We start from the raw sequence: 20508 nt of genomic DNA on the forward strand, positions 1-20508 counted from the left end.
AGAGATTCATAAGAGATTTTGGGAATCTGAAACCATGAATTTCATTCTTGGCAAACAAGTTGCAAGCGAGTAACCTGAAAGATGTATGACGACAAGCACCTTATTCACAGACACTTCAATTTTAAAACAGCACAAGATTTTCTACTTTTTATTTTCTACATATGGCCTTATTTAAATGAAGCAGGCCTGCCTGCTTTGAACACTAGCTAGAAGACACAGAACTGCACTTGAGTATAGTGGCACTGAGTATGTAAAGTAGGCAAAGGTTTGTACAAATGCCAAAGCATGTCTTTAAGTTTACCAAGCATCTGTCAATCACAATCCTGAATGGACAGTTTTTAGTTGACTGTAAAGGAGGAAAATACTTACCTTTTAACTACTTTTAGGGTTATTGAATATCCTGCCCCAGGAATACTCATAGATCTAAAGGCTGATCAACAAAGCTAGAATAATTAACATCTAGCACTTTTAAAAAAAATAATGAATGATAAATTCTTGGCAGAGAAAGACCTTCCAAGTTTGTCCCACAATGAGAGAAAATGAAAATGAAGAAATAAACTTTGCTCCATCAATTCTTTCAATACAGTGATTCTAAATGTACCTTGTATGTACCCCTAAATGTTTACTTGGATGAGGAGCCAACTGAGAATGTGTGGGTCAAGATTAAAGGGAAAGTAGGGACAGGCAACATTACAGTGGGGATCTACAGGCCACCCAACCAGAAAGACCAAGCAGATGAGGCCTTCTATAGACAGACAGGAGCAGCCTTGTGTTCACAAGCCCCGGTCCTCGTGGAAGATTCCAACTACCCCAACACATGAATGCTGAGGTACTCAATGACTATCTTACCTCAGTCTTCACCAACAACTGCTCCAGCTACACTACCCAAGTTGCAGGAAGCAAAGGCAGTCACTGGGAGAATGAAGAACCCCTCACTGTAGGAGACAATCAGGTTCAAGACCATCTAAGGAACCTGATGGTGACCTGACAAGATGCATCTGCAGGTCCTAAGGGAACTGGCAGATGAACTTGCTAAGCCACTATCCAGCATTCTTAAGAAGTCACGGCAGTCTGGTGAAGTCCCCACTAACTGGAAAAAGGGAAATAAATCCCTCACTTTTAGAAAGGTAAAAAATGAAGACTTGGGGAACGACAGGCCAGTCAGTCTCACCTCTGTGCTTGGCAAGATCATGAGGCCAGTCCTCCTGGAAACTACGCTAAGGCAGATGGAAACTAAGGAGGTGATTTGTGACAGCCAACACTAAGAACAAATGGTGCCTTACTAATCTGGTGGCCTTCTACAATGGAGTTACATCATTGGTGGGTAAGAGAGCAACTGCCATCATGTACCTGGACTTGTGTAAAGCATTTGACACTGTCTCACATGACATCCTTGTTTGATCTGAGGAATGGACCACTCGGTGCACAAGGAATTGGCTCGATGGTTGCAGTCAATGGGTTGATACCCAAGCAGAGAGCACTGACTAGTGGCGTTCCTCTGGGGGCAGTATTGGTACTGATGCTGTTTAACATCTTTGTTGGCAACACAGACAGGGGGATTGAGTGTACTCTCTTCAAGTTTGCCGATGACACCAAGCTGTGTAGTGCAGTCAACACACTGAATGAAGGGATGCCAGCCAGAGGGATCTTGACAGGCTTGAGATGGGCAGGTGCAGACCTCCATGAATTTCGACAAGGTCAAGGCCTTGCATGTGGCTCAGGGCAATCCCAGGCACAAATACAGGCCTGGAAGAAAATGGATTGAGAGTAGCCCTGAAGAGAAGGGCATGGGAGTGTTGGTTGAGACGCCATCCAGAGCACAGTTCACCCAGCTCTGGGGGCTCCAACATAGGAAGGACATGGATCTGTTGGAGTAAATCCAGGTGAGAGCCACAAAGGTGATGAGAGGGCTGGAGCACCTCTCCTAAGAAGACAGGCTAAGGCTGTCGGGGTTGTTTTGCCTGGAGAGGAAAAGGCTCTGAGGAGACCTCCTCTGAGGAACAGTCTTCCAGTACCTAAATGGGGCCAACAAAAAAGCCGGAGAAAGACTTTTTACAGGGACATGTAGTGACAAGACAAGGCATAATATCTTTAAACTGAAAGAAGGTAGATTTAGATTAGATGTAAGGAAGAAGTTCTTCACTGTGAGGGTGGTGAGGCACTGGCACATGTTACCCAGAGCAGCTGTGGATGCCCCATCCCTGGAAGTGCTCAAGGCAGGTTTGATATGTGTAGTGGAAGATGTCCCTGCCTATGGCCTAGAAGATTGGAACTAGATGATCTTTAAAGTCCCTTCCAACCCAAACTATTCTATGATTCTATGATAAATCACCACAAAACTCCTTCTTTTTTAATCTTAAATAATTTCTTAGCAAATTAAATCTAGCCTAACTTACTCCACCCATGCATTATTCCCTTCCACTGGCTTCTTATTTAGCTTTAGCTAAACGCACCACTGGCATGTACACACCAGACCAAAGCTTAACAAACTCTGAACACAACTTGCAGAAGCAAAGGAATATTTCACAAACCTTCACATTACAGCAGATTGCAATTCAATCACCCACAGACCCAGATAGGGATGCTGTATTTGCTGCCACACATCACCACTGCTCTGCATCGCCCCCTGGACGGCTGCAGTGGCAGCGCTGCCTCCTGTCAAGCAGAGGCTCACAGCTTGTTTACCAAGCTCTGTCTGGAAGAAGCAGACTGCACTTCAGTCTCATCAAGCCAGCTGCCAAGAAGAGTCTTTAAAGGCTTCAGAGGCAGGAAAACCTTGAACTTAGGTTGTAAGTAGACTGGTCTGGCACCAGGGACCCAAAGATGAGTGAGAGGGAGCAACCACTACCCTATCTCAAAGACTAAAACATTTTTGGGTAACTTCAAATATATAAAGTCACAGGAAAAGAAGTAACTGAACTTCCCAAGTGGAAGGACAGATTAGTAACCAACTTGCAATTGCCACTCAGATAAAGATCTCTATCTGAATACTTGAAGTTAATGAGTACAAACTGCAAATAAATTAAACTTGTCTGCTTTTTATATTTCCTTACGATGCATGGAAAAGACCTGAAAAGTTTGATTGGGATTTCATGTTGTAGAAGATTATAGTTTAAATACTTAAATTTTTAAATTAACACTCCAGTACTACCAGAAGATTTCAGAAGGGTTAAAGATGTGTGCTGTGCATTTCTGTAGACATGCTTTGTATAGGTTTATATCAATGATGAAACTGGTTCAGAAGATCTCATTGCCTTTGGAAGAGTCCCGTAACTACTTTGAAAATAAGAGATTTCACAGAGAACATGCAAGTAATCCTTCTTTCCTTCTAATAAAATCATTAATGGAAGAAAAATTGCTTAAGCTCTCTTTGTCTTACCCAGATAAGAGGAAGTTACCAAACACTAATAATTGATAGTCATTTTTCCTTGTACCCAATGGTTATTTCCCTGCCTTTAAGAATTGTATCAGACGTGGATAGATCCTCACACAGTGTGAACACATCATGTGCACATTTCAATATGATCAGAGCCTGGCATATCTCAAAGCAGATTGTTTCAAATGCAGCTTGGGTATTTTTCAGGATTTGGAGGACTGGTGGGGTAGTATTATTTCTCACCCAATCTTTGTGTCTAGATTTTGAGTTCTTTAAATTAAAAAAAATAAATGGTTGTAAAAGGCTAGGACAGGGAAATAGATGTCAAAAGAGAAAAATTTTGATCACAAAAGGAAAAAAATGAACAGCTTTGCTTGTGTTAAAAAAAAATGCTCAGTGATTGACTATCATCATACACCGTTTTCCAGTGTCCATAAATGATAACTACCTTCAGCAAGTTCACAAAGAAACAGACATCTGTATCCCTACTTGGCTGCTATTAAGCCTGAAATGCTGACAGAGCCATGGCACCAGTGGCCACACACAGACTCCAAAATCTATTAAGGCAAGTTTTAACAGCTATGGAATACTCTTAGAAGAGTAATACTTTTTTTCCTTTCTTTTTAAATATATGAGTCTTTCCTTACACTGCAGTTCTTCCAGCACATTTAAGAAAAATCAAGCAAGCAAAGACAGCAATAGGGACTCTGTTATCAGACACTCCTTACTCAGTAGTGGCAATAACATACAACCTAAGTGTTGCTTTGGTTCTTCAATTGCCTCCGCGCTTCTTCCTCCAAATCATTTATACAAAAATTATCCTCAATTGCTATTACTATCCTAGTTCCACACAAGTGCATGTGAAAAGAGAGGCGGCAAGGACTGTGCCGTTTTTGTTAGCATTTTAGCGAGCAGAAGAGAAAAGGAAAATAAATTACTCTTAAATAATAGCTATGCAATAAAATACTATTTATTTTTGCCTCTAAACACCAGTACTTCTTTTTATTCAAATTTGCTGAGCTGCCTCATAAGAGCAAAGCAGTCAAACCCCCTATACAGCTCAGAAACATGGTCTTCAAAAGCTTACCTTGCTCTGCAGGAATTTACCTGCTTTTGTGTCTTGGTTGGATGCAGCATCTAAAGAGGCTGACAAGGAGTTACAGAAAGTGTCAGGGGACAGAATTAATTTTATCAGCCTTTTGGGACTATTCCAAGCAACAACCAACACCCATTCCTCTCTCTGATGAGTCATCCCTCTGTACAGATAGTTGACTGCATGGGTGACTAAAATCATTAATGGCCACAGACTGATTTTGAGTACCTCCAAGAAAGGAGACTCCACAACCTACCTGGACAATCAGTGCAGTGTTCAGTCACCCTCACAATGAAAATGTGTTTCCTGATGTTCAGAGGAAATCTCCTGTGTTTCAGTGTGTGCCCACTGCCACTGGTCCTGCCACTGGGTACCACTGGAAAGATCCTGTCTCTGTCCACTTTGCACCCTCCCTTCAGGTATTTGTATACATTGATGTGGTCCCTCCTCTTCTCCAGGCTGAACAATCCTGGCTTTCTCAGCCTTTCCTCACTAGAGAGATGTTCCAGTCCCTTCATCATCTTAGGAGTCTTTTACTGCATTGTCTCTTAAACTAGGGAGCCCAAAACTGAGCCCAGCACTCCAGGTCAGGCCTTACCAGGGCTGAGTGGAGGAGAAGGATCATTTCCCTCTTCCTGCTGGTAGTGATTTGTCTAATGCAGCCCAGGACACCAGTAGTCTTCTTTATCAGAAGGGCACATTCCTGTCTCACATTCAACTTGTGTGTCCACCAGGACCCCCAGGGCCTTTTCTGCCAAGCTGCTTTCCAGCACTTCTCTTTGTTGAACTTTGTAAGATTCCTGCCAACCCATTTCTCCAGATCGTCAGGGTCCCTCTGAATGGCAGCACAACCACCCTACATAACAACATCTCCTCTGAGCTTTGTACTCTATGCAAATCTGATGAGGTTCCATCATCGAGGTCATTACAAACGTGTTAAACAGGACTGGACTCAGTATTGATCCCTGAGCTACATTGATAGTTACTGGCCTTCAGCTGGAATAATCCTAATACTATATAGCAAACTGAGAAGAATTAGCAGTGAAATAATTCTGTACAACATATCTTGCTTTGCTAGTATTAACAACTTTAGAATATCTTTCTTTTAGTGTCTTAAACTCTTGGTTCTTCCAGTTATACTGTTATACACGATGGTCAGCTGCCTTTGGAAAAATTTTTTTTTAATTAAAAATTCCTATTCTGCCAAGTTAAAAAAAAAAAAGTGATGTGAACCCAAAGAGTAAAGAACCCAAAAGGAAATAAAACAAAAAATAAAACCAACTTCAATATCACGATTGGTGGGAGGCTTGACTCATGTCTTCTGAAGAGCCTGAGGTTTTCCTACCTGTGTTAATTCCCTTCTCAGACTCACTTATGAAACTGTTCCAGAGGGATAAATAATTACCACTCCACGGTTATATGATAGCATTAATTTTCCTGAGTAAGATCTATGTTATATGAAGACTTATAATTCACACTTAGTCCAAAGCATCATTAATTCAGCTTCTCAACCTAGAAACTAAACAGCTACTGTCTTTGGGCAAGTCTACACCTCTCAGTGGTTGCCATGCAAAGCCCATGAGCTAGTTGAGACCAAGCTGACTCCCAAACTGAAATCAAAGGCCTCACCAGTGCAGCACTGCAGCTCAACTCATTATGCTAAGAAGAGGGTTTACTGCATAGTTACACCCAATCTAATAAAGCAGTTACAATGCTTCAGTAACCTGGACTGGTTTTTTCATCTAGCCCTTACCTCTGTTACAGACATGGTTAACCTTACCAGACTTTAAGACAGAAATATCTCCACCTTGATCTCCAGTTCAGTGAAGCACAGTTCCCTATACCCCTGAGAAGTACCACGCACCTGTATAACTGTCATGTCCTACCTCATCCGCTGTCATCAGAGTCATGGGTCAGTGAAACACATTGGGGGGCATTAGAGTTTTCATTAAAAATCATAATCTGCATCTGGAATGGCTGACATTCTTTGAACCTTGTCCAGCTATTGAGGTAATTAACTGTACTTTACCAGAAGTGAGAGGTCCTCCCTGCATACAAAAGGCAAGACTTTCTCAAAGTGTGGCAGGAAAAAATGAATTTCCAGATACGCTCCACACAGAAATTCAAGTAATTTATTCTCAGTAGTTTCAAAACAAAATACTAGAAACAAATTTAATTCTTCTGTCAAGTCATGACATTATAACTATAGTTTCTACACTTCCTGAGAGCCAATATGTGGATTAGGGTAAAAGAGAGAGTTAACCTATCTCATATTTTACAGACAAAATTCAAGCCTTACAATGCAGTAATAAGTTTCCCAAGCCTTTTTTCTTCTTGTCGTGTATATGTGCACGTCCACATATGAGGAAAAGTGTGGCTTAAAGAGCATTTACAGACTTTGATACTGCCAAAAAACCTCCAGGCCACCTATGGACTGCTTTGTTCTGTTCATTTTATACAGCATATTCCGTCTCCTATTTATCATGATGCCCTGGGAAGACAGAGCTGGCACAAAGTTTTCACCAGTAAATGCTACTAGTTTTGTGAGGTTTTTTTTCTCCTTCAAAGACCATCAAACACCATAACCCTCTGCTACTTTAAGCAAGTGACAGAAGTGAAAACAAAGGTAAGAAGTGATTAGCAGGTTCACATGCACTGCTGTGGCCGTAATCCTAGGTCTGTGCTGCATATTCCATACCAAGTGTTGTGTGAGGTGTCTCATTAATATGGATTAATTGTACTTTTGATAAGCACCACCTGTCCCATGGTATCATTGCATTAACTAAACTCTAAAGTATCTATCTGGAATTAAAAGCTTACAGTATAGTAAAAAAAATGTTTACAGAATTTGGGTTCCAAGAACATTGGAAGCACAGTCCTGTGTACTACAGAACCATACAAAGCAAACACATCCATTTGTGGTTGAAAATAACTGCTAAAGAATGAGATGCAGTGGGTGGCAAACACAGTCACAATTGTAAAGTAACCAAGTAAATAATAAGCTATGTCCACAGGGGATAAAAATGCTATAATTTCCAAAGTGCATGCTGCTATAAATAAGTTAGAGGTTATTTGCTGAAGTATACAGATTAAGTTTGCAATCACATGGCTATTCTGCATGCCTGTTTTAAAAAAAAAGAGAGCTGAAACTGTTTGACAGCAGACAGAGTGGCACCACGTGCATTGTTTGGGCTCGGAGCAACGGCAAATTGCACTGTATGGAAGCTTTATAGAAAAGGGAGCTCATGTCACCTCCCTGAATTTAGCCCTCTTCAATATAAACAATAAGGCTTCCTTTTTAAGTTGCAAATGTTGGTATGTGGGAACAGGACACTTGCTAACCATTTCTCCCTGGAATTTGGGCAAAGTTTGAGACTAAAGGCTGTGCCAGAGTGCCAAAACCCAAGCTTGCTAATGACTAGTGCAAACCACCTTGGACCTCAGAGAATTTCAACATGACATTCTGGTAATTTTAATCACAGAAAGAGACTGGTTTTCACAGTGTGGAGACCGGCTGTCTGGTTATAGTTTCCATAAAAGTTACAAACTGGAAGAGATTCAACAAAATGTGCGTGCGTGCACTTTGTTTTATACTTCAGCAAATGTGACCAGGTCATAGTTATTCAACAATTCAAAAATAATACAGTTTAAGTTCATCTTCCAAAAATGCAGAGGAATTTTGCCCTCCAATAACTAGGCGCTTACCTGACAGGTAGGACAGCTTAAGAATTTAAGGAGGGTGAAGATGGAGCAGAGAAGAATGAATATTTCTTTGATTTCAGATAGATATTTAGTATTAAAAAAATCTTAGTCAGCAACAGGGCACTGATGGACATAAATCATTTGAAGATACAGCACAAAGGAAATTACTGTCATACAAACTTACCAAATTCTCCCAGGTTGCTTATTTATGCCATTACTTTTTTTTTAATATAGGCAACACTTTCCAAACGAAAGAAAACAAAAAATCAGAGATGGTAACAAGTGAGAAAATTTTGTGGGAAAGGCCAGGTAAGTGTTCACATTGACTAAACAAGATTATATTAACAGGGATTTTAGTAAATTGTGTCATTTCTGTTTTAACTCTGTATAAAAGCGTAAAAACTATTCATAAAACTTTCCCAAGGCATTATTAGAAGGAACATAAATTCTGCTGGAATATGGACACCTCTACATCACAGTGACTGCCTAGAAGCACACACAGCAAAATTCTAATGCAAATTCTAATGGTTCTCTAGGAAAACACTGGCAAAAAGGTAGGCAATAATAAGCAAGCTAAAAAGCTTTACTAACTTACATAAAACTGAATAAATATCATACAATAAAATAAAAATATATTTAATGTGAAATGCAACTACATTATATTTGTATTTGAAATATGCATTAGCAATCAGTATTGGAAAAAAGAATACAGAGAACAAGCCTGGAAAGGGTACAAATAGTTAACAATGGAACACATGAACAAGGCACTGTCAACAAAAGATGAGGGAAGGAACAAAGGAAGAGAATGCATTCCCCATTAGAGACTGGTAACAAGTTTTATCCATCTGCTTGTAAGAGTTTTTCTACAGTGTTGTTACTACTATAAAGACCTGTGAGAAAAAGACTGATTGTTGGAAATGAAAACTACAACAGAAGAGAAGCAGAGAAGGAGGAAACCACCAATTTAATGTTGATGAGCTAACACTAACAATTTGATCACATAAATAGAATGAGAAAATGCCACAAATACAATTACTGTGTCCATTCTCGTCAATTACCAAAAGTGGGAGTTAAAAAATAATTTCCTCAGCAGACCTTGAGCCTTTTCTAAGCAAGACTACAACACAGAAATAAAAGCAATTTTAGACACTGATCCAACATGGTGTGTCAACAACTTTAACATGCACTCATAATTTAGAAAAACCCAAACCAATTAAGTTTCTATAGGCTTCCAGTCTTTTATATCACCTATTTTTTTCTGCATTTGCACAAGTTTGAAAACTGTACTTGCAAAAGCATCCCGTATTGTATCACTTGTACTGCTGGTTAGCAATTTCCATCTTTCCCCTTGAGAATCACACATTACAGACAGATGCTATTTTGCTGGCAACAGACAGTAAAAAGGAAGCAGAACACTGTATAAGCAAACATGTAAAACTAAAACCAGCACTACTGCAGCAAGAACTGTTTCCTTTATATATCACATTAATTACCTTTTTTGGGTTTTTTTTTTTTTAGCAGTAATGTTTCTATCAACATTCAAAGTTTGACATGAAAGCTGTAGGACATGCCAGGCTGACAGAACAGCACCACTCCAGTCATCAGCAGTACAGGATAAGGAAGAAACATATACTCTAAGGAAAATATTAAGTCTCTCCACTGCCACCAGATCTCTATCTTACAGGTAGCCCATAAAGACTTTGCTCCCAGTGAGCCACAGATACGACGTTAAGTGTAAATTAGATGCTTGTGATTCCTCCAACAATGAAAGTGCAAAAGGCCCGAAAGAAAGGAGGGGGGATGCTGGGTCTCTTTGTTGAGACAGTCTCTTGCCAGATGTCTGTTTTTTATTTAAAGGAAAGAGTTAACATCACCCCTCTAAACCTTTCCATAGTAATCTTGCACCACTACATCTACAACAGCCAAGGAAACTAGGGTTCAGCAAGCAAAAGGTGAATTTACCACATACTGACATCAGTCCTTAGGCAAGTACCTTTGCCTCACACAGAGCTGAGAGCAAGGTAGCTCACTCAGCACTTTGTGGGAGGTACCTTGTTCTGGTTGAGAGATGCACTAATTGCTCATGAAGGATGTTCACATGGCATCAAAATGAAGAAGTTAATTCCAAACTCACCTCACAGCTTAATGTGTAGTGACTTTAATACACAAACTAGAACCCAAATGGTGTCTTATTCAAATCTTATCCCCTGCAGAGCATTTCTCCCCATGAACAATTCAGGATTTTTTCCAGAAATGGATCTTTGTAATCTTACAAGACATTTTAAATAGTTTCACCTATCACTACTAAATTTAAACTTGTCTGAATAACAGGAATGTGCTAGTAAACAGTCAGCCTTATTCATATTACCTAGTCTAAAAAGATAGATTATTTTTAATTGGATTCCATTTTGCCCTTATCTATAAAATATTTTAAAAATAGAACAAAAAAAAGAAGAATTTAAAATGTTGCCCAAATAAAATCTACCCTGGCAATCACCCAAACAGTGTAAATATTTTGATACAATTTACAGAAACAGCATTAGGTAATGTTTTATGATGCTCATTAAGCTGTCATGTTCTAAATTACAACCAGCATCAAATGATTTCTCCCTTTCTCTACTACTTAAGTTTGGCAAATATGCACTGCATAAAAGGTGTCAAGTAATATTGCCACAGGATATACTGGAAATCCCTGCACTAGCTGCACACTCAAACATAAAGGAAGTGTCTTTCTGATCCTATTGCTTGATAATATGGGAGTTGCTGGAGGGTTACAGCAGTCTTTGAAAATAAAGCTTCATTACACTGGGACAGAGAGGTGCAGTTTAATCCCCTTTGGAAGTTGGTCCCACGATCCTACATTTTAGAAAATTGCTGAAAGCCATTGTGCTTTTGATGGCACTTGGTCATTAACAGTACAGGTGCAGACCATACAACAGGCAATATCAGCACAATCCCTTCCCACAATTTCTAGTTCTTGGGAATTCCATCTGATAATGACAGAAGCAGGTTGTAACAGCATCTTTTTGCCATGGATTAAGTTGTTGTTCATTTGGAGATCTAAGACAGACACTTTCCTCTTTAGAAATTAATTTCCTCTGCATGTTAAAAGAAAGAAAAAGAATATACATCACATTCTTCATATAGCTGTACCTTTCTACAGATCCATTCTCATTTGTATAAACTCTGGATGCTTTACGGAATTGCTGTATATTTTTGGCATAAACCACAAGATTAATATAGTATTTAAGTCAAAGAGTATCAAGAAACATGTTTTTATTAATAAGTACTGTACTTATTCAGTATATACTGTAATTAAATAAGATCTTGAAATCATAAGGGTAATGAACACTCCTGTCACATTAAATAAATACCAGATAACAAAATGCTGTTGATATTTGTAACCAAATACATCCTTGCTTGACACCAGTAGGATGTTATCAACATCTTTGTTCTGTAACTAAGCTGGTGCATGCTTACAGTCTCAATGCCATCAATGGCTTTATGAAAGGCAGGTCCTGCTTGACCACCCTTATCTCCTACAACAATGTGACTCGCTTAATGGATGAGGGAAAGGCTGTGGATGTGGTCATCTTGGACTTTAGTAAAGCCTCCAACAGTCTCCTATAGCATCCTCCTGGAGAAACTGGCTGCCAGTGGCTTGGATGGACCTACCCTGTGTTGAGTTGAAAACTATCTGGATGGCCAGGCCCAGAGAGTCATAGTGAATTGAGCTAAATCCAGTTGACAGCCTGTCACCAGTGGTGTTCCCAAGGGCTGGGGATGGGATCTGTTTTATATCCTTATCTGGATGAGGGGATCCAGTACACCCTAAGTTTGCTGATGGCACCAAGCCAGGCAGGTGCTTAGATCTGCTTGAAGGCAGGAAGGCTCTTCAGAGGGATATGGACAGGCTGAATCAATGGGCCAAATGTATGAGGTTCAATAAGGCCAAGTGTCAGTTCCTGCACTTGGGCCACAACAACCCCATGCAATGCTACAGGCATGTGTGGCTGGAAAGTTGCCTGGAAGAAAAGGACCTGAGGGTGTTGGTCGACAGCCATCAATGAGCCAGCAGTGTGACCAGGTGGCCAATGGCATCCTGGCCTGTTTCAAAAACAGTGTGACCAGCAGGACCAGGGAAGTGATTGTCCCCCTCTACCTTGTGCTGGTGAGGCTGCACCTCGAATACTGTGCTCGGTTTTGGGTCCCTCACTACAAGAAGGACATTGAGGTATTGGAACATGTCCAGTGATGGGCAACAAAGCTGGTGAAGGGTCTGGAGAACAAGTCTTATGAGGAGTGGTTGAGGGACCTGAGGTTTAGCGTGGAGAAGAGGAGCTGAGAGGAGACGTGATCATTCCCTACAACTACCTGAAAGGAAGCTGTAGTGAGGTGGAGGTTGGTCTCTTCTCCCAAGTAATAAATGATAGGAAAAGAGTTGCTCTGGGAGACGTTTCGACTGGACATTAGGAAGAACTTTTTTACTGAAAGGGCTGTTAAACATTGGAACAGGCTGCCCAGGGAGGTGGTAGAGTTACTTAAAAGATACATAGATGAGGTGCTGAGGGACATGGTTTAGTGGTGGGCTTGGCAGTGTGAGGTTAGTGGTTGGACTGAATGATCTTAAAAGATCTTTTCCAAACAAAATGATTCTATGATTCTATAATTCTAATGCCAATAAGGAAATACACTTATTGCAATCCTATGAAACAACTTTCCCAAAGAGAACAGGAAGAAGAAAAACAATCAGTGAAAATCAACAGGAACCAGCTAGCAGGTTCTTAAAATGTTTATTCAACTTAAATTTTGTATCATTACTGTTCTAATGTTTCTTTTATGTAAGAGTTTGTGGTACTTGGTTTGGTTTTGTTTGTGTTTTTTTTTTTAAAGACTGAAGGTTTGTTTAGAAGAATTGATGGAAAAACAGTATTGATGCAGCTACCTCAAATTTTCAAAGTGAGGGGCATCTTTCTTTTTTGTAGTTGCTATTTACCCAAGATAGACTTGAGGGTGTAAGTCCCTTCTTATGTCCACATAGTGGTAGCACTACAGAGTCTTTTACTCTGGACATCTCAAAAAAGCACAACTGTTTGGATCAGGATTGAATCGTTTAAGAGAACAAACTTAACAGACCAGAACCTCTTGCTGTTTCTTTTCAAGCAACTTCTAGCACTTGGAAAGAGCAAAGGATATTACTTAAGAAAAACAAATTTATAATATAACAATTATAACACTGAAAAGATAATTAAGTAAAAGCAAAAATCAGCATCAGAATATAGGTACTAAAAAAGTTGTACTTTTGACTTTACAAAAATGGTATCATGAATTCCACATCTAAAGATTAAATCTGGTTCTTCTGTCCTGAACTGATAGTCTTCAAGAAATCATGTTATCTGTAAATTAAAATGCTCATTCTTCTCCTTGGCACAAACAATAAACATTTTGCAAAGAAAACAGTAAACACTTCTACTGATTATGTGCACATACAATATGGTGATAAAGTCACTTTTGTCAGCAAGTGAATACAAAGAAATAACTACAACAAAGCCTTACTGTATTCACCAATGTCAGCTGGCACAGATTTAAATACACACTGTAAATTCTACCCAGTTACTTTCAAGCTTTGTTAGAAGATACTCTAGCATTAATTTGACCTTCGTTCTGGTGATCAAAAGTGGTTATTGCCTTCCAAAGAGAAGTTAGCATCCATCACAAGACTCCAAGCCTTCACACTTACTAAGAGGCCATTGTATGAAAAGATTATATTTGTTATGATAAGGCAAAGTTTATGCTGTAAATCATTGAGCTGCTGTGCTTACTATGTAAGCAGACCAAAGCAATTGTACAAGCAAAGGCATAAGTCCTTCCACCACCTTTTAATAAACAAAGAGATCCAAACTCAGCAGCACCTGAATACTACTGATGACAAATACAGCCAGCTCAGACTGCAGCTCTTCATGTTTATTTTTTATTCCATAAGTACTTCACAAATTTCATGTTACAAATCACAGTTAGAAATGAATGAGTAAAACTGGTACAACTGTGTTGCAGTAACTTGTGACAAGCTATAAACTAACAGAAGATTGCCTGTGACTACTATTTTTTTTTGTAAATCCAGGTAAATTTTAGAAATTCTAATTCCAGAGACATGAAAAATTGGAAAAAGGTGGCAATATTTAAATTATTTACTTTCTTATGCAAATATTTTTATTTCATAGAATGGTAGGGTTGGAAGGGACCTTTAGAGATCACCTAGTCCAACTCCCCTACCAAAGTAGGCCCACCTAGATCAGGTCACACAGGAACACGTCCAGGTACGTTTTGAAAACCTCCAAAGAAGGAGACTCCACAATCTCCCTGGGCAGCCTGTGCCAGGGCTCCCTCACCCTTACAGTAAAATAGTTTTTCCTTATGTTTAAATGCAACTTTTTGTGTTCCAGCTTACGTCCATTACCCCTTATCCTGTCATTAGATACAACAGAAAAAAGTGATGCCCCAACCTCCTGACATCCACTATTTAGATATTTGTAAAAATTCATGGGATCCCCCCTCAGTCTCCTCTTCTCTAAACAGCCCAAGTTCCCACAGCTTTTCCTCATAAGAAAGATGCTTCAGTCCCCTGATCATCTTGGTGGCTCTGCGCTGGACTCTCTCTAGAAGTTCCCTGTCCCTCTTGAGCTGAGGAGCGCAGAAATGGACACAGGACTCCAGATGAGACTTCACCAGGGCAGAGTAGAGGGGGAAGAGAATCTCCCTCGCCCTGCTGGACACACTCTTCTTGATACATCAAAGAGGATTTAGAGGATTTAATTTAGAGGATTAGGTACATACAGCATTTAAATCCTTAAGAAGTGAGACAAATTCAGGTTCCTGGACTGAAGTGAGGAGAAAGTGGATTTTAATCAGTCACCTACAAATAAAATTAATGGTCAAAGTCCATTAGATATCGAGTACCAACACTACTACTTCCACTGTCACTATATCCTCACTGTCATAAATGGTGTCTGTATTGCTTTATGAACTACTGCCTTAAGTTACAAATTTTATTTCGTTAGCAGTGCCCAGGCTGTTAATTTCCCCCTCTACACTCCTACTCAAAAGCAGTGAGAGGGAAGTATAAACATGTCTTATGTGAATTTGCTTCTTTTTATTGTTATAACAAGCAGTAAAAAAAATAACCAGCCTAGACCATCTCAGCCCCAGGTAAATGCTCCCAGTGTTCAAGATACAACTGACTCTGAAGCACCTGCTACAACAGTAGTTTCTGTCGTCCTCATTTCCCCCCTGTACCACCACAACGTGCACCAGAAGGAAAGACATAACAGTATTAGGAGAAAGATGAGAGCAGGGAAGGAGTGAACAGACACCTGTCTGCCTGTGAGCATTTTTAGGAAGACACATTTCATTACTTCCCCTCAATTTGTCTTGCCACCCAAGTATTCCAAAGCACCATGACAAAATGAGATGCTAACTTCACACAGGGAAGTGGTGAGCAGTGGGGTCAGCATTTGTAAGGCGAATGAAGCACAGTGAGGGATCTGAAGACAAAACACAAAGTTGCCTACTCTTCAAACCTGTGAGGAAATATGCAAGCCAGTATGGAACAAGGTAAGGGACATAGCATGGAAAACAGGAAGGGACATGAGTGCACAGAGCCTTGTTATGAATGAGGCCAGGAGATGGCTGAGACCTAAGGGTGAGAATCAGAGACCAAAAAAATACAGTGGCACGGTGCGTGTCTGCTATGGGCTGTCTGATCAGGAAGAGGGAGTGGATGAAGTCTCATTCAAACATCAGAAGCTATCTCATAATTGCAGGCCTTCATTATCATGGAAAACTTCAAATGTCCTGATGTCTGCTCAAGGAGAAACAAACATGGAGAGGGACAAGCAATCCATGAGTGTACTGGTGACCTTTTTTTGCCAGAGGTGCCAATAGCCTAACTAGGGCAGGTTTTCTGCTGGACATATTACTCATGGGCAGGAAAGAACTGTTTAGGAATGGGGTAACTGATCCTCCTTTCTCAAAGAAAAAAAACGGAAAAAATGATCCACTAAAGTACTTTGATGTTATAAATTCAATAATATAGTATTTTGCTTACCTATTAGAAACTAAGTGTTAAAGCAACCTGGAGACAAATTAAATAGACAAGATAAAATATAGTTTATAAAATATTTCCAATGGAATTCATTGCTTCCTTATCAAACACAGTTCTAGTTCAGGACATATAGTGAAACTTACTACCAAAATCTGCATAAAATCTTCTTCTACAATATGGAATATTTGACCACATTAGCACTGATCATCAGTATCATCACAAAGAAGATGTAAACTCCCCAGTATATCATCTCATGTATATATATTTAGCATAGTTCCTGCCTAAGGAGGCTTAAAATTTTCATAGGACTAAAATTCCACATCCACAAAAGTCCCAAATATTTCAATAGCAGTACAGCTAACAACTCAGTGACAACAATTTCCCCTTTCCTCAGTGACAGAACACACAGTAAATTCCTTTGGTCATTATAAAATGGAATAATCTACGTAGCAGTAACGCAAAATTGCAAAGGAATCTGCATTCAGGGCTCCTAAGCTATGCAGATATGTTTGTGATCATACTTTCACTCTGCACAACATGTTGCCTTGTATAGTTTAAGCCACAGAATTAATATTGAACTCTCCAAGCTTAGTCCAGAAGATGGTCAAATCTCATTAGCTAAGCATTTCAGTAGGTCACTCACATGTGTTAATTGCTTACCATAAGTTTATTACTTACTTTCCATCTACTTCTGGTCTTTTGCACACACAGTGAAACTTGCCACCAAAATCTATATAAAGATCATCTTCTACAACATGGAATATCTGACCAATGACAATTTTATCTTTGGCAGGTCCCATCTGAATCAGAGGAGAGCGTCTCAACATGGATGCAAAGGATTCCGCTTTCTCTGAAGGAACCTACAGATCATTGAAAACAAAAGAAAAAACTATTTCACCAAACGTGCTATCTGAAGGAGGAACTAAACTAACTTGTAACAATTCACTAAATTACAGGTAAAGATTTCACTTGTTTGGCACATTTTTAGTAAGACTTCTAAGGAAGCAATTGGTACATTTCTCTAATCCTTGATGTTTTACAATTTAATGGTAAAGTTTTAGTTAACTCAGCCAAACAAAACTGTAGCACTTTGCATCCCCTGAAAATATCTGCCAGTTCTACTATTGGTTAGGTAAGTTGATTTTAAAATACACTCCCAGTATGAGAGATGCTATTTTTAGGAGTATCTCTTAATCTCTTTTGTTATCTCCTCAGTGAAAATCAAACCAGAATTAGTACTTGGCAGTTATTCATGTTACTATTTAATATGAATAATGCTTAAATATCTAAAATAAAGAACAAAACCATTTTGCCAAAGCAGCAAGTAGAAGGCATGCACAGGATTGATCTAACACATTTTAAAAAAATGAATCATCACTTCTCTCATTTTTCACTCTACAATATCAAAGTCAAGATTTTAATTCAGTAACTAAATAAACAAAATGCCAGTTCCTTCTCACAGAGCTGTGGAAAAACATAAATCCTGCTGCTCTTCTTCACTAATACATCTCTGTTTGGAGACTTGAGAAAGGTGACTATCACAAGCTTCTCATCATATGCTAGGTGAAAATATCTAGCTACACCACAGAAAGACTCATTCTCACAAACGCTTTCCCGAGATAGTAAATGTGATCACTTTTTAAGGTTGCCAAATTTGAAGTACAATTAGTAAGCTAAGTCTTCTGGCCAGTAATGAATGAAAGGAGAGACGCAATTAGGAAGTAATATGTACCTGAAATCTGAAAGTGAATCTAAGCAAATAATTTTACAGATAATGAACAGGTTCAAAACCAGACAATCTATTAATTTCCCCCACATTTAGTGGTAATTAACTGATGTAATAATTACTTCATGCAAGATTTCAGACAGTTTTCAAGTCAGTAGAAGAACTAAACAGAACTAAATAATTAAGCCAGTAAAGGTTTGGAGATCTGTTGGCTTCAATGACACACTTTCCCATTGACTACTTCAAGTGGATGCTGAAAATCCATCTATATAAAAACAGAACATAATGCCACCATTTTTCACCTGTACGTTTGGAAACTTTTATTCTTGGGGAAATCAAAACAAGACCAGCTCTTCTGTAAGGCACAAATAGTGCAGACTCTTCTGATGTGATGTAGCCTCAAGAAATACAAGCTCTAGATCTGATACCTGGTAAATTTGCTACTTCAGAAACAGGAACTGTTGAATGTAGCATTCCAAGGACAAGAGCTGACCAAAGTGCAACAGACACACACACACGTGCATACACACACCACAAAAAGAAAGCGGCTGCTGATGGTAAATCCCAAACAGAGCAGTAGGATATTATACAGCAAGGCTAGTACCAAACATAGGGCTTTATGGATTTTAATTTAGACTTCACTGTGAAATACATGAAAAATAATTGTACAGGATGCATTTTTAAATATTCTGAGTACAAATGAAAAATAGTGGAAGCAACAAGAGGAAGTATTTAAATGAGATTTATCATACTGAAAATTGACAAGACAGCAGGAATCTAACCACAACTTCATCTATAAAGTGTAAGCTAAAACTAAACATTTCAAAATTAATATCCCCCCAGAATTATTCTGTCTGGGCAGAAGACTACAAATCAATCACAGAATTACAGAATCTTGAGGGTTTGAAGGAACCTCTAAAGATCATCTAGTCCAAACCCCGCCCCCCCCCCCGCCAGAGCAGGACCACCTAGAACACAGGAACAGGAACAGGAACTCGTCCAGGTGGGTTTCAAATATCTCCAGAGAAGGAGACTCAACCCATCTGGGCAGCCTGTTCCAGGCCCCATCACCCTCACAGTGAATAAATTCTTACTTATATTTCTTTGGAACCTCTTATGTTCCAGCTTATACTCATTGCGCCTTGTCCTATCATTGGACATCATTGATAACACCTGGCTCCATCCTCCTGACACATCAGCCCTTTATGTATTTGTAAACATTAATGAGATCACCCCTCAGTCTCCTCCAAGTTGAAGATCCCCAGCTCCCTCAGTCTTTCATCATAAGGGATATGCTCCACTCCATCATCTTTGTGACCCTGTGCTGAACTCTCTCCAGCAGCTCCCTGTCCTTCTTGAAGTGAGGGGCCCAGAATCGGACACAATATTCCAGGTGTAGTCTCACAAGGGTAGAGGGGGAAGCAGAACCTCTCTTGACACACTCACCACTGTCCTTTTAATACATCCCAGGATGCCATCGGCCTTCTTGACCACAAGGGCACATTGCTGGCTCATGGTCATCCTGCTGTCCATCAGGACCTCCAGGTCCCTTTCCCCTACAATACTCTCTATCAGTTCATTCCCCAACCTGTACTGGCACATGGGGTTATTCTTTCCCAGATGCAAGACTCTACACTTGCCTTTGTTGAATTGTATTAGGTTTCTCCCTGCCCAACGCTCCAGCCTGTCCAGGTCTCGTTGAATGGCAGCACAGCCTTCTGGTGTGTCAGCCACTCCCCTCAGTTTAGTATCATCAGCAAACTTGCTAACAGTGCCCTCTGTTCCCTTATCAAGGTCATTAATGAATAGATTGAACCAACCCCTGAGGGACTCCACTAGATACAGACCTCCAACTAGACCCTGACCCATTGATCACAACTCTCTGCCTTCTTCCCTTCAACCAGTTAAAAGTCCACCTCACTACCAGTTAACAGTCCACCACTACACTCATTAAATAGCCATCACATGATGGCACAAACACTAGGCTTTCTACCCTAAAAAAATGTTGTTGCGTGTGATATTTTTATCTCCACATTGCAAAGATGGGTATGCTAACGTCCAATGGACTTCCTGGTTTCTGACCTAAAAATGATCCAATATAGTTAATAATATCCCTTTTCTTTATCTCCCTGGCAGGAAAAAATATAGATGCAAAATTCTGCCATGTGCAAATTTGTCTGTGAAATAATCTCTGTATGTAACACATATGTGCTATCTTTACACAGACAGATATGCTCATTTCTTACTACAAGGCAGATTGAACTCACAAAGATAGTGATGCTAAAGCCCAAAGAAATCCTTGGCCATTCTTTATTATGGACAGTTTCCTAAGAAGACACCGGGAATCGATTAGAATTCTGTCCCAGGTCTACATGTCTGCAGCATTCTCCATTCTGCTTCCTGGAAAGGAACTTCTCAAGAGCACAAACATCAAACTTACATGTACGAGAAAACTCAGGAGACCCCATTGGTTACTGTCACCAAGGATTCTTTTGTGGACAGGCTAGAAA

General features: G+C 39.7%; 1 protein-coding gene across 2 annotated transcripts in view; it reads right to left on the bottom strand.

The window, feature by feature from the left end:
* The window catches only part of TPD52 (tumor protein D52), a 121361-nt gene that overhangs the window by 46493 nt on the left and 54360 nt on the right, over positions 1 to 20508 (bottom strand). Inside the window, exon 7 of one of the 2 annotated variants that reach the window (XM_061995068.1) lies at positions 16951 to 17120. In XM_061995068.1, coding sequence (XP_061851052.1) covers positions 16951 to 17120 — 170 coding nt within the window. Of the gene's footprint in view, positions 1 to 16950; positions 17133 to 20508 lie in introns of both variants that reach the window. The other variant, XM_061995067.1, reaches the window with a different exon arrangement.

The sequence above is a fragment of the Colius striatus genome, chromosome 4 (assembly GCF_028858725.1).
Source record: "Colius striatus isolate bColStr4 chromosome 4, bColStr4.1.hap1, whole genome shotgun sequence".
Taxonomy (NCBI): domain Eukaryota; kingdom Metazoa; phylum Chordata; class Aves; order Coliiformes; family Coliidae; genus Colius; species Colius striatus.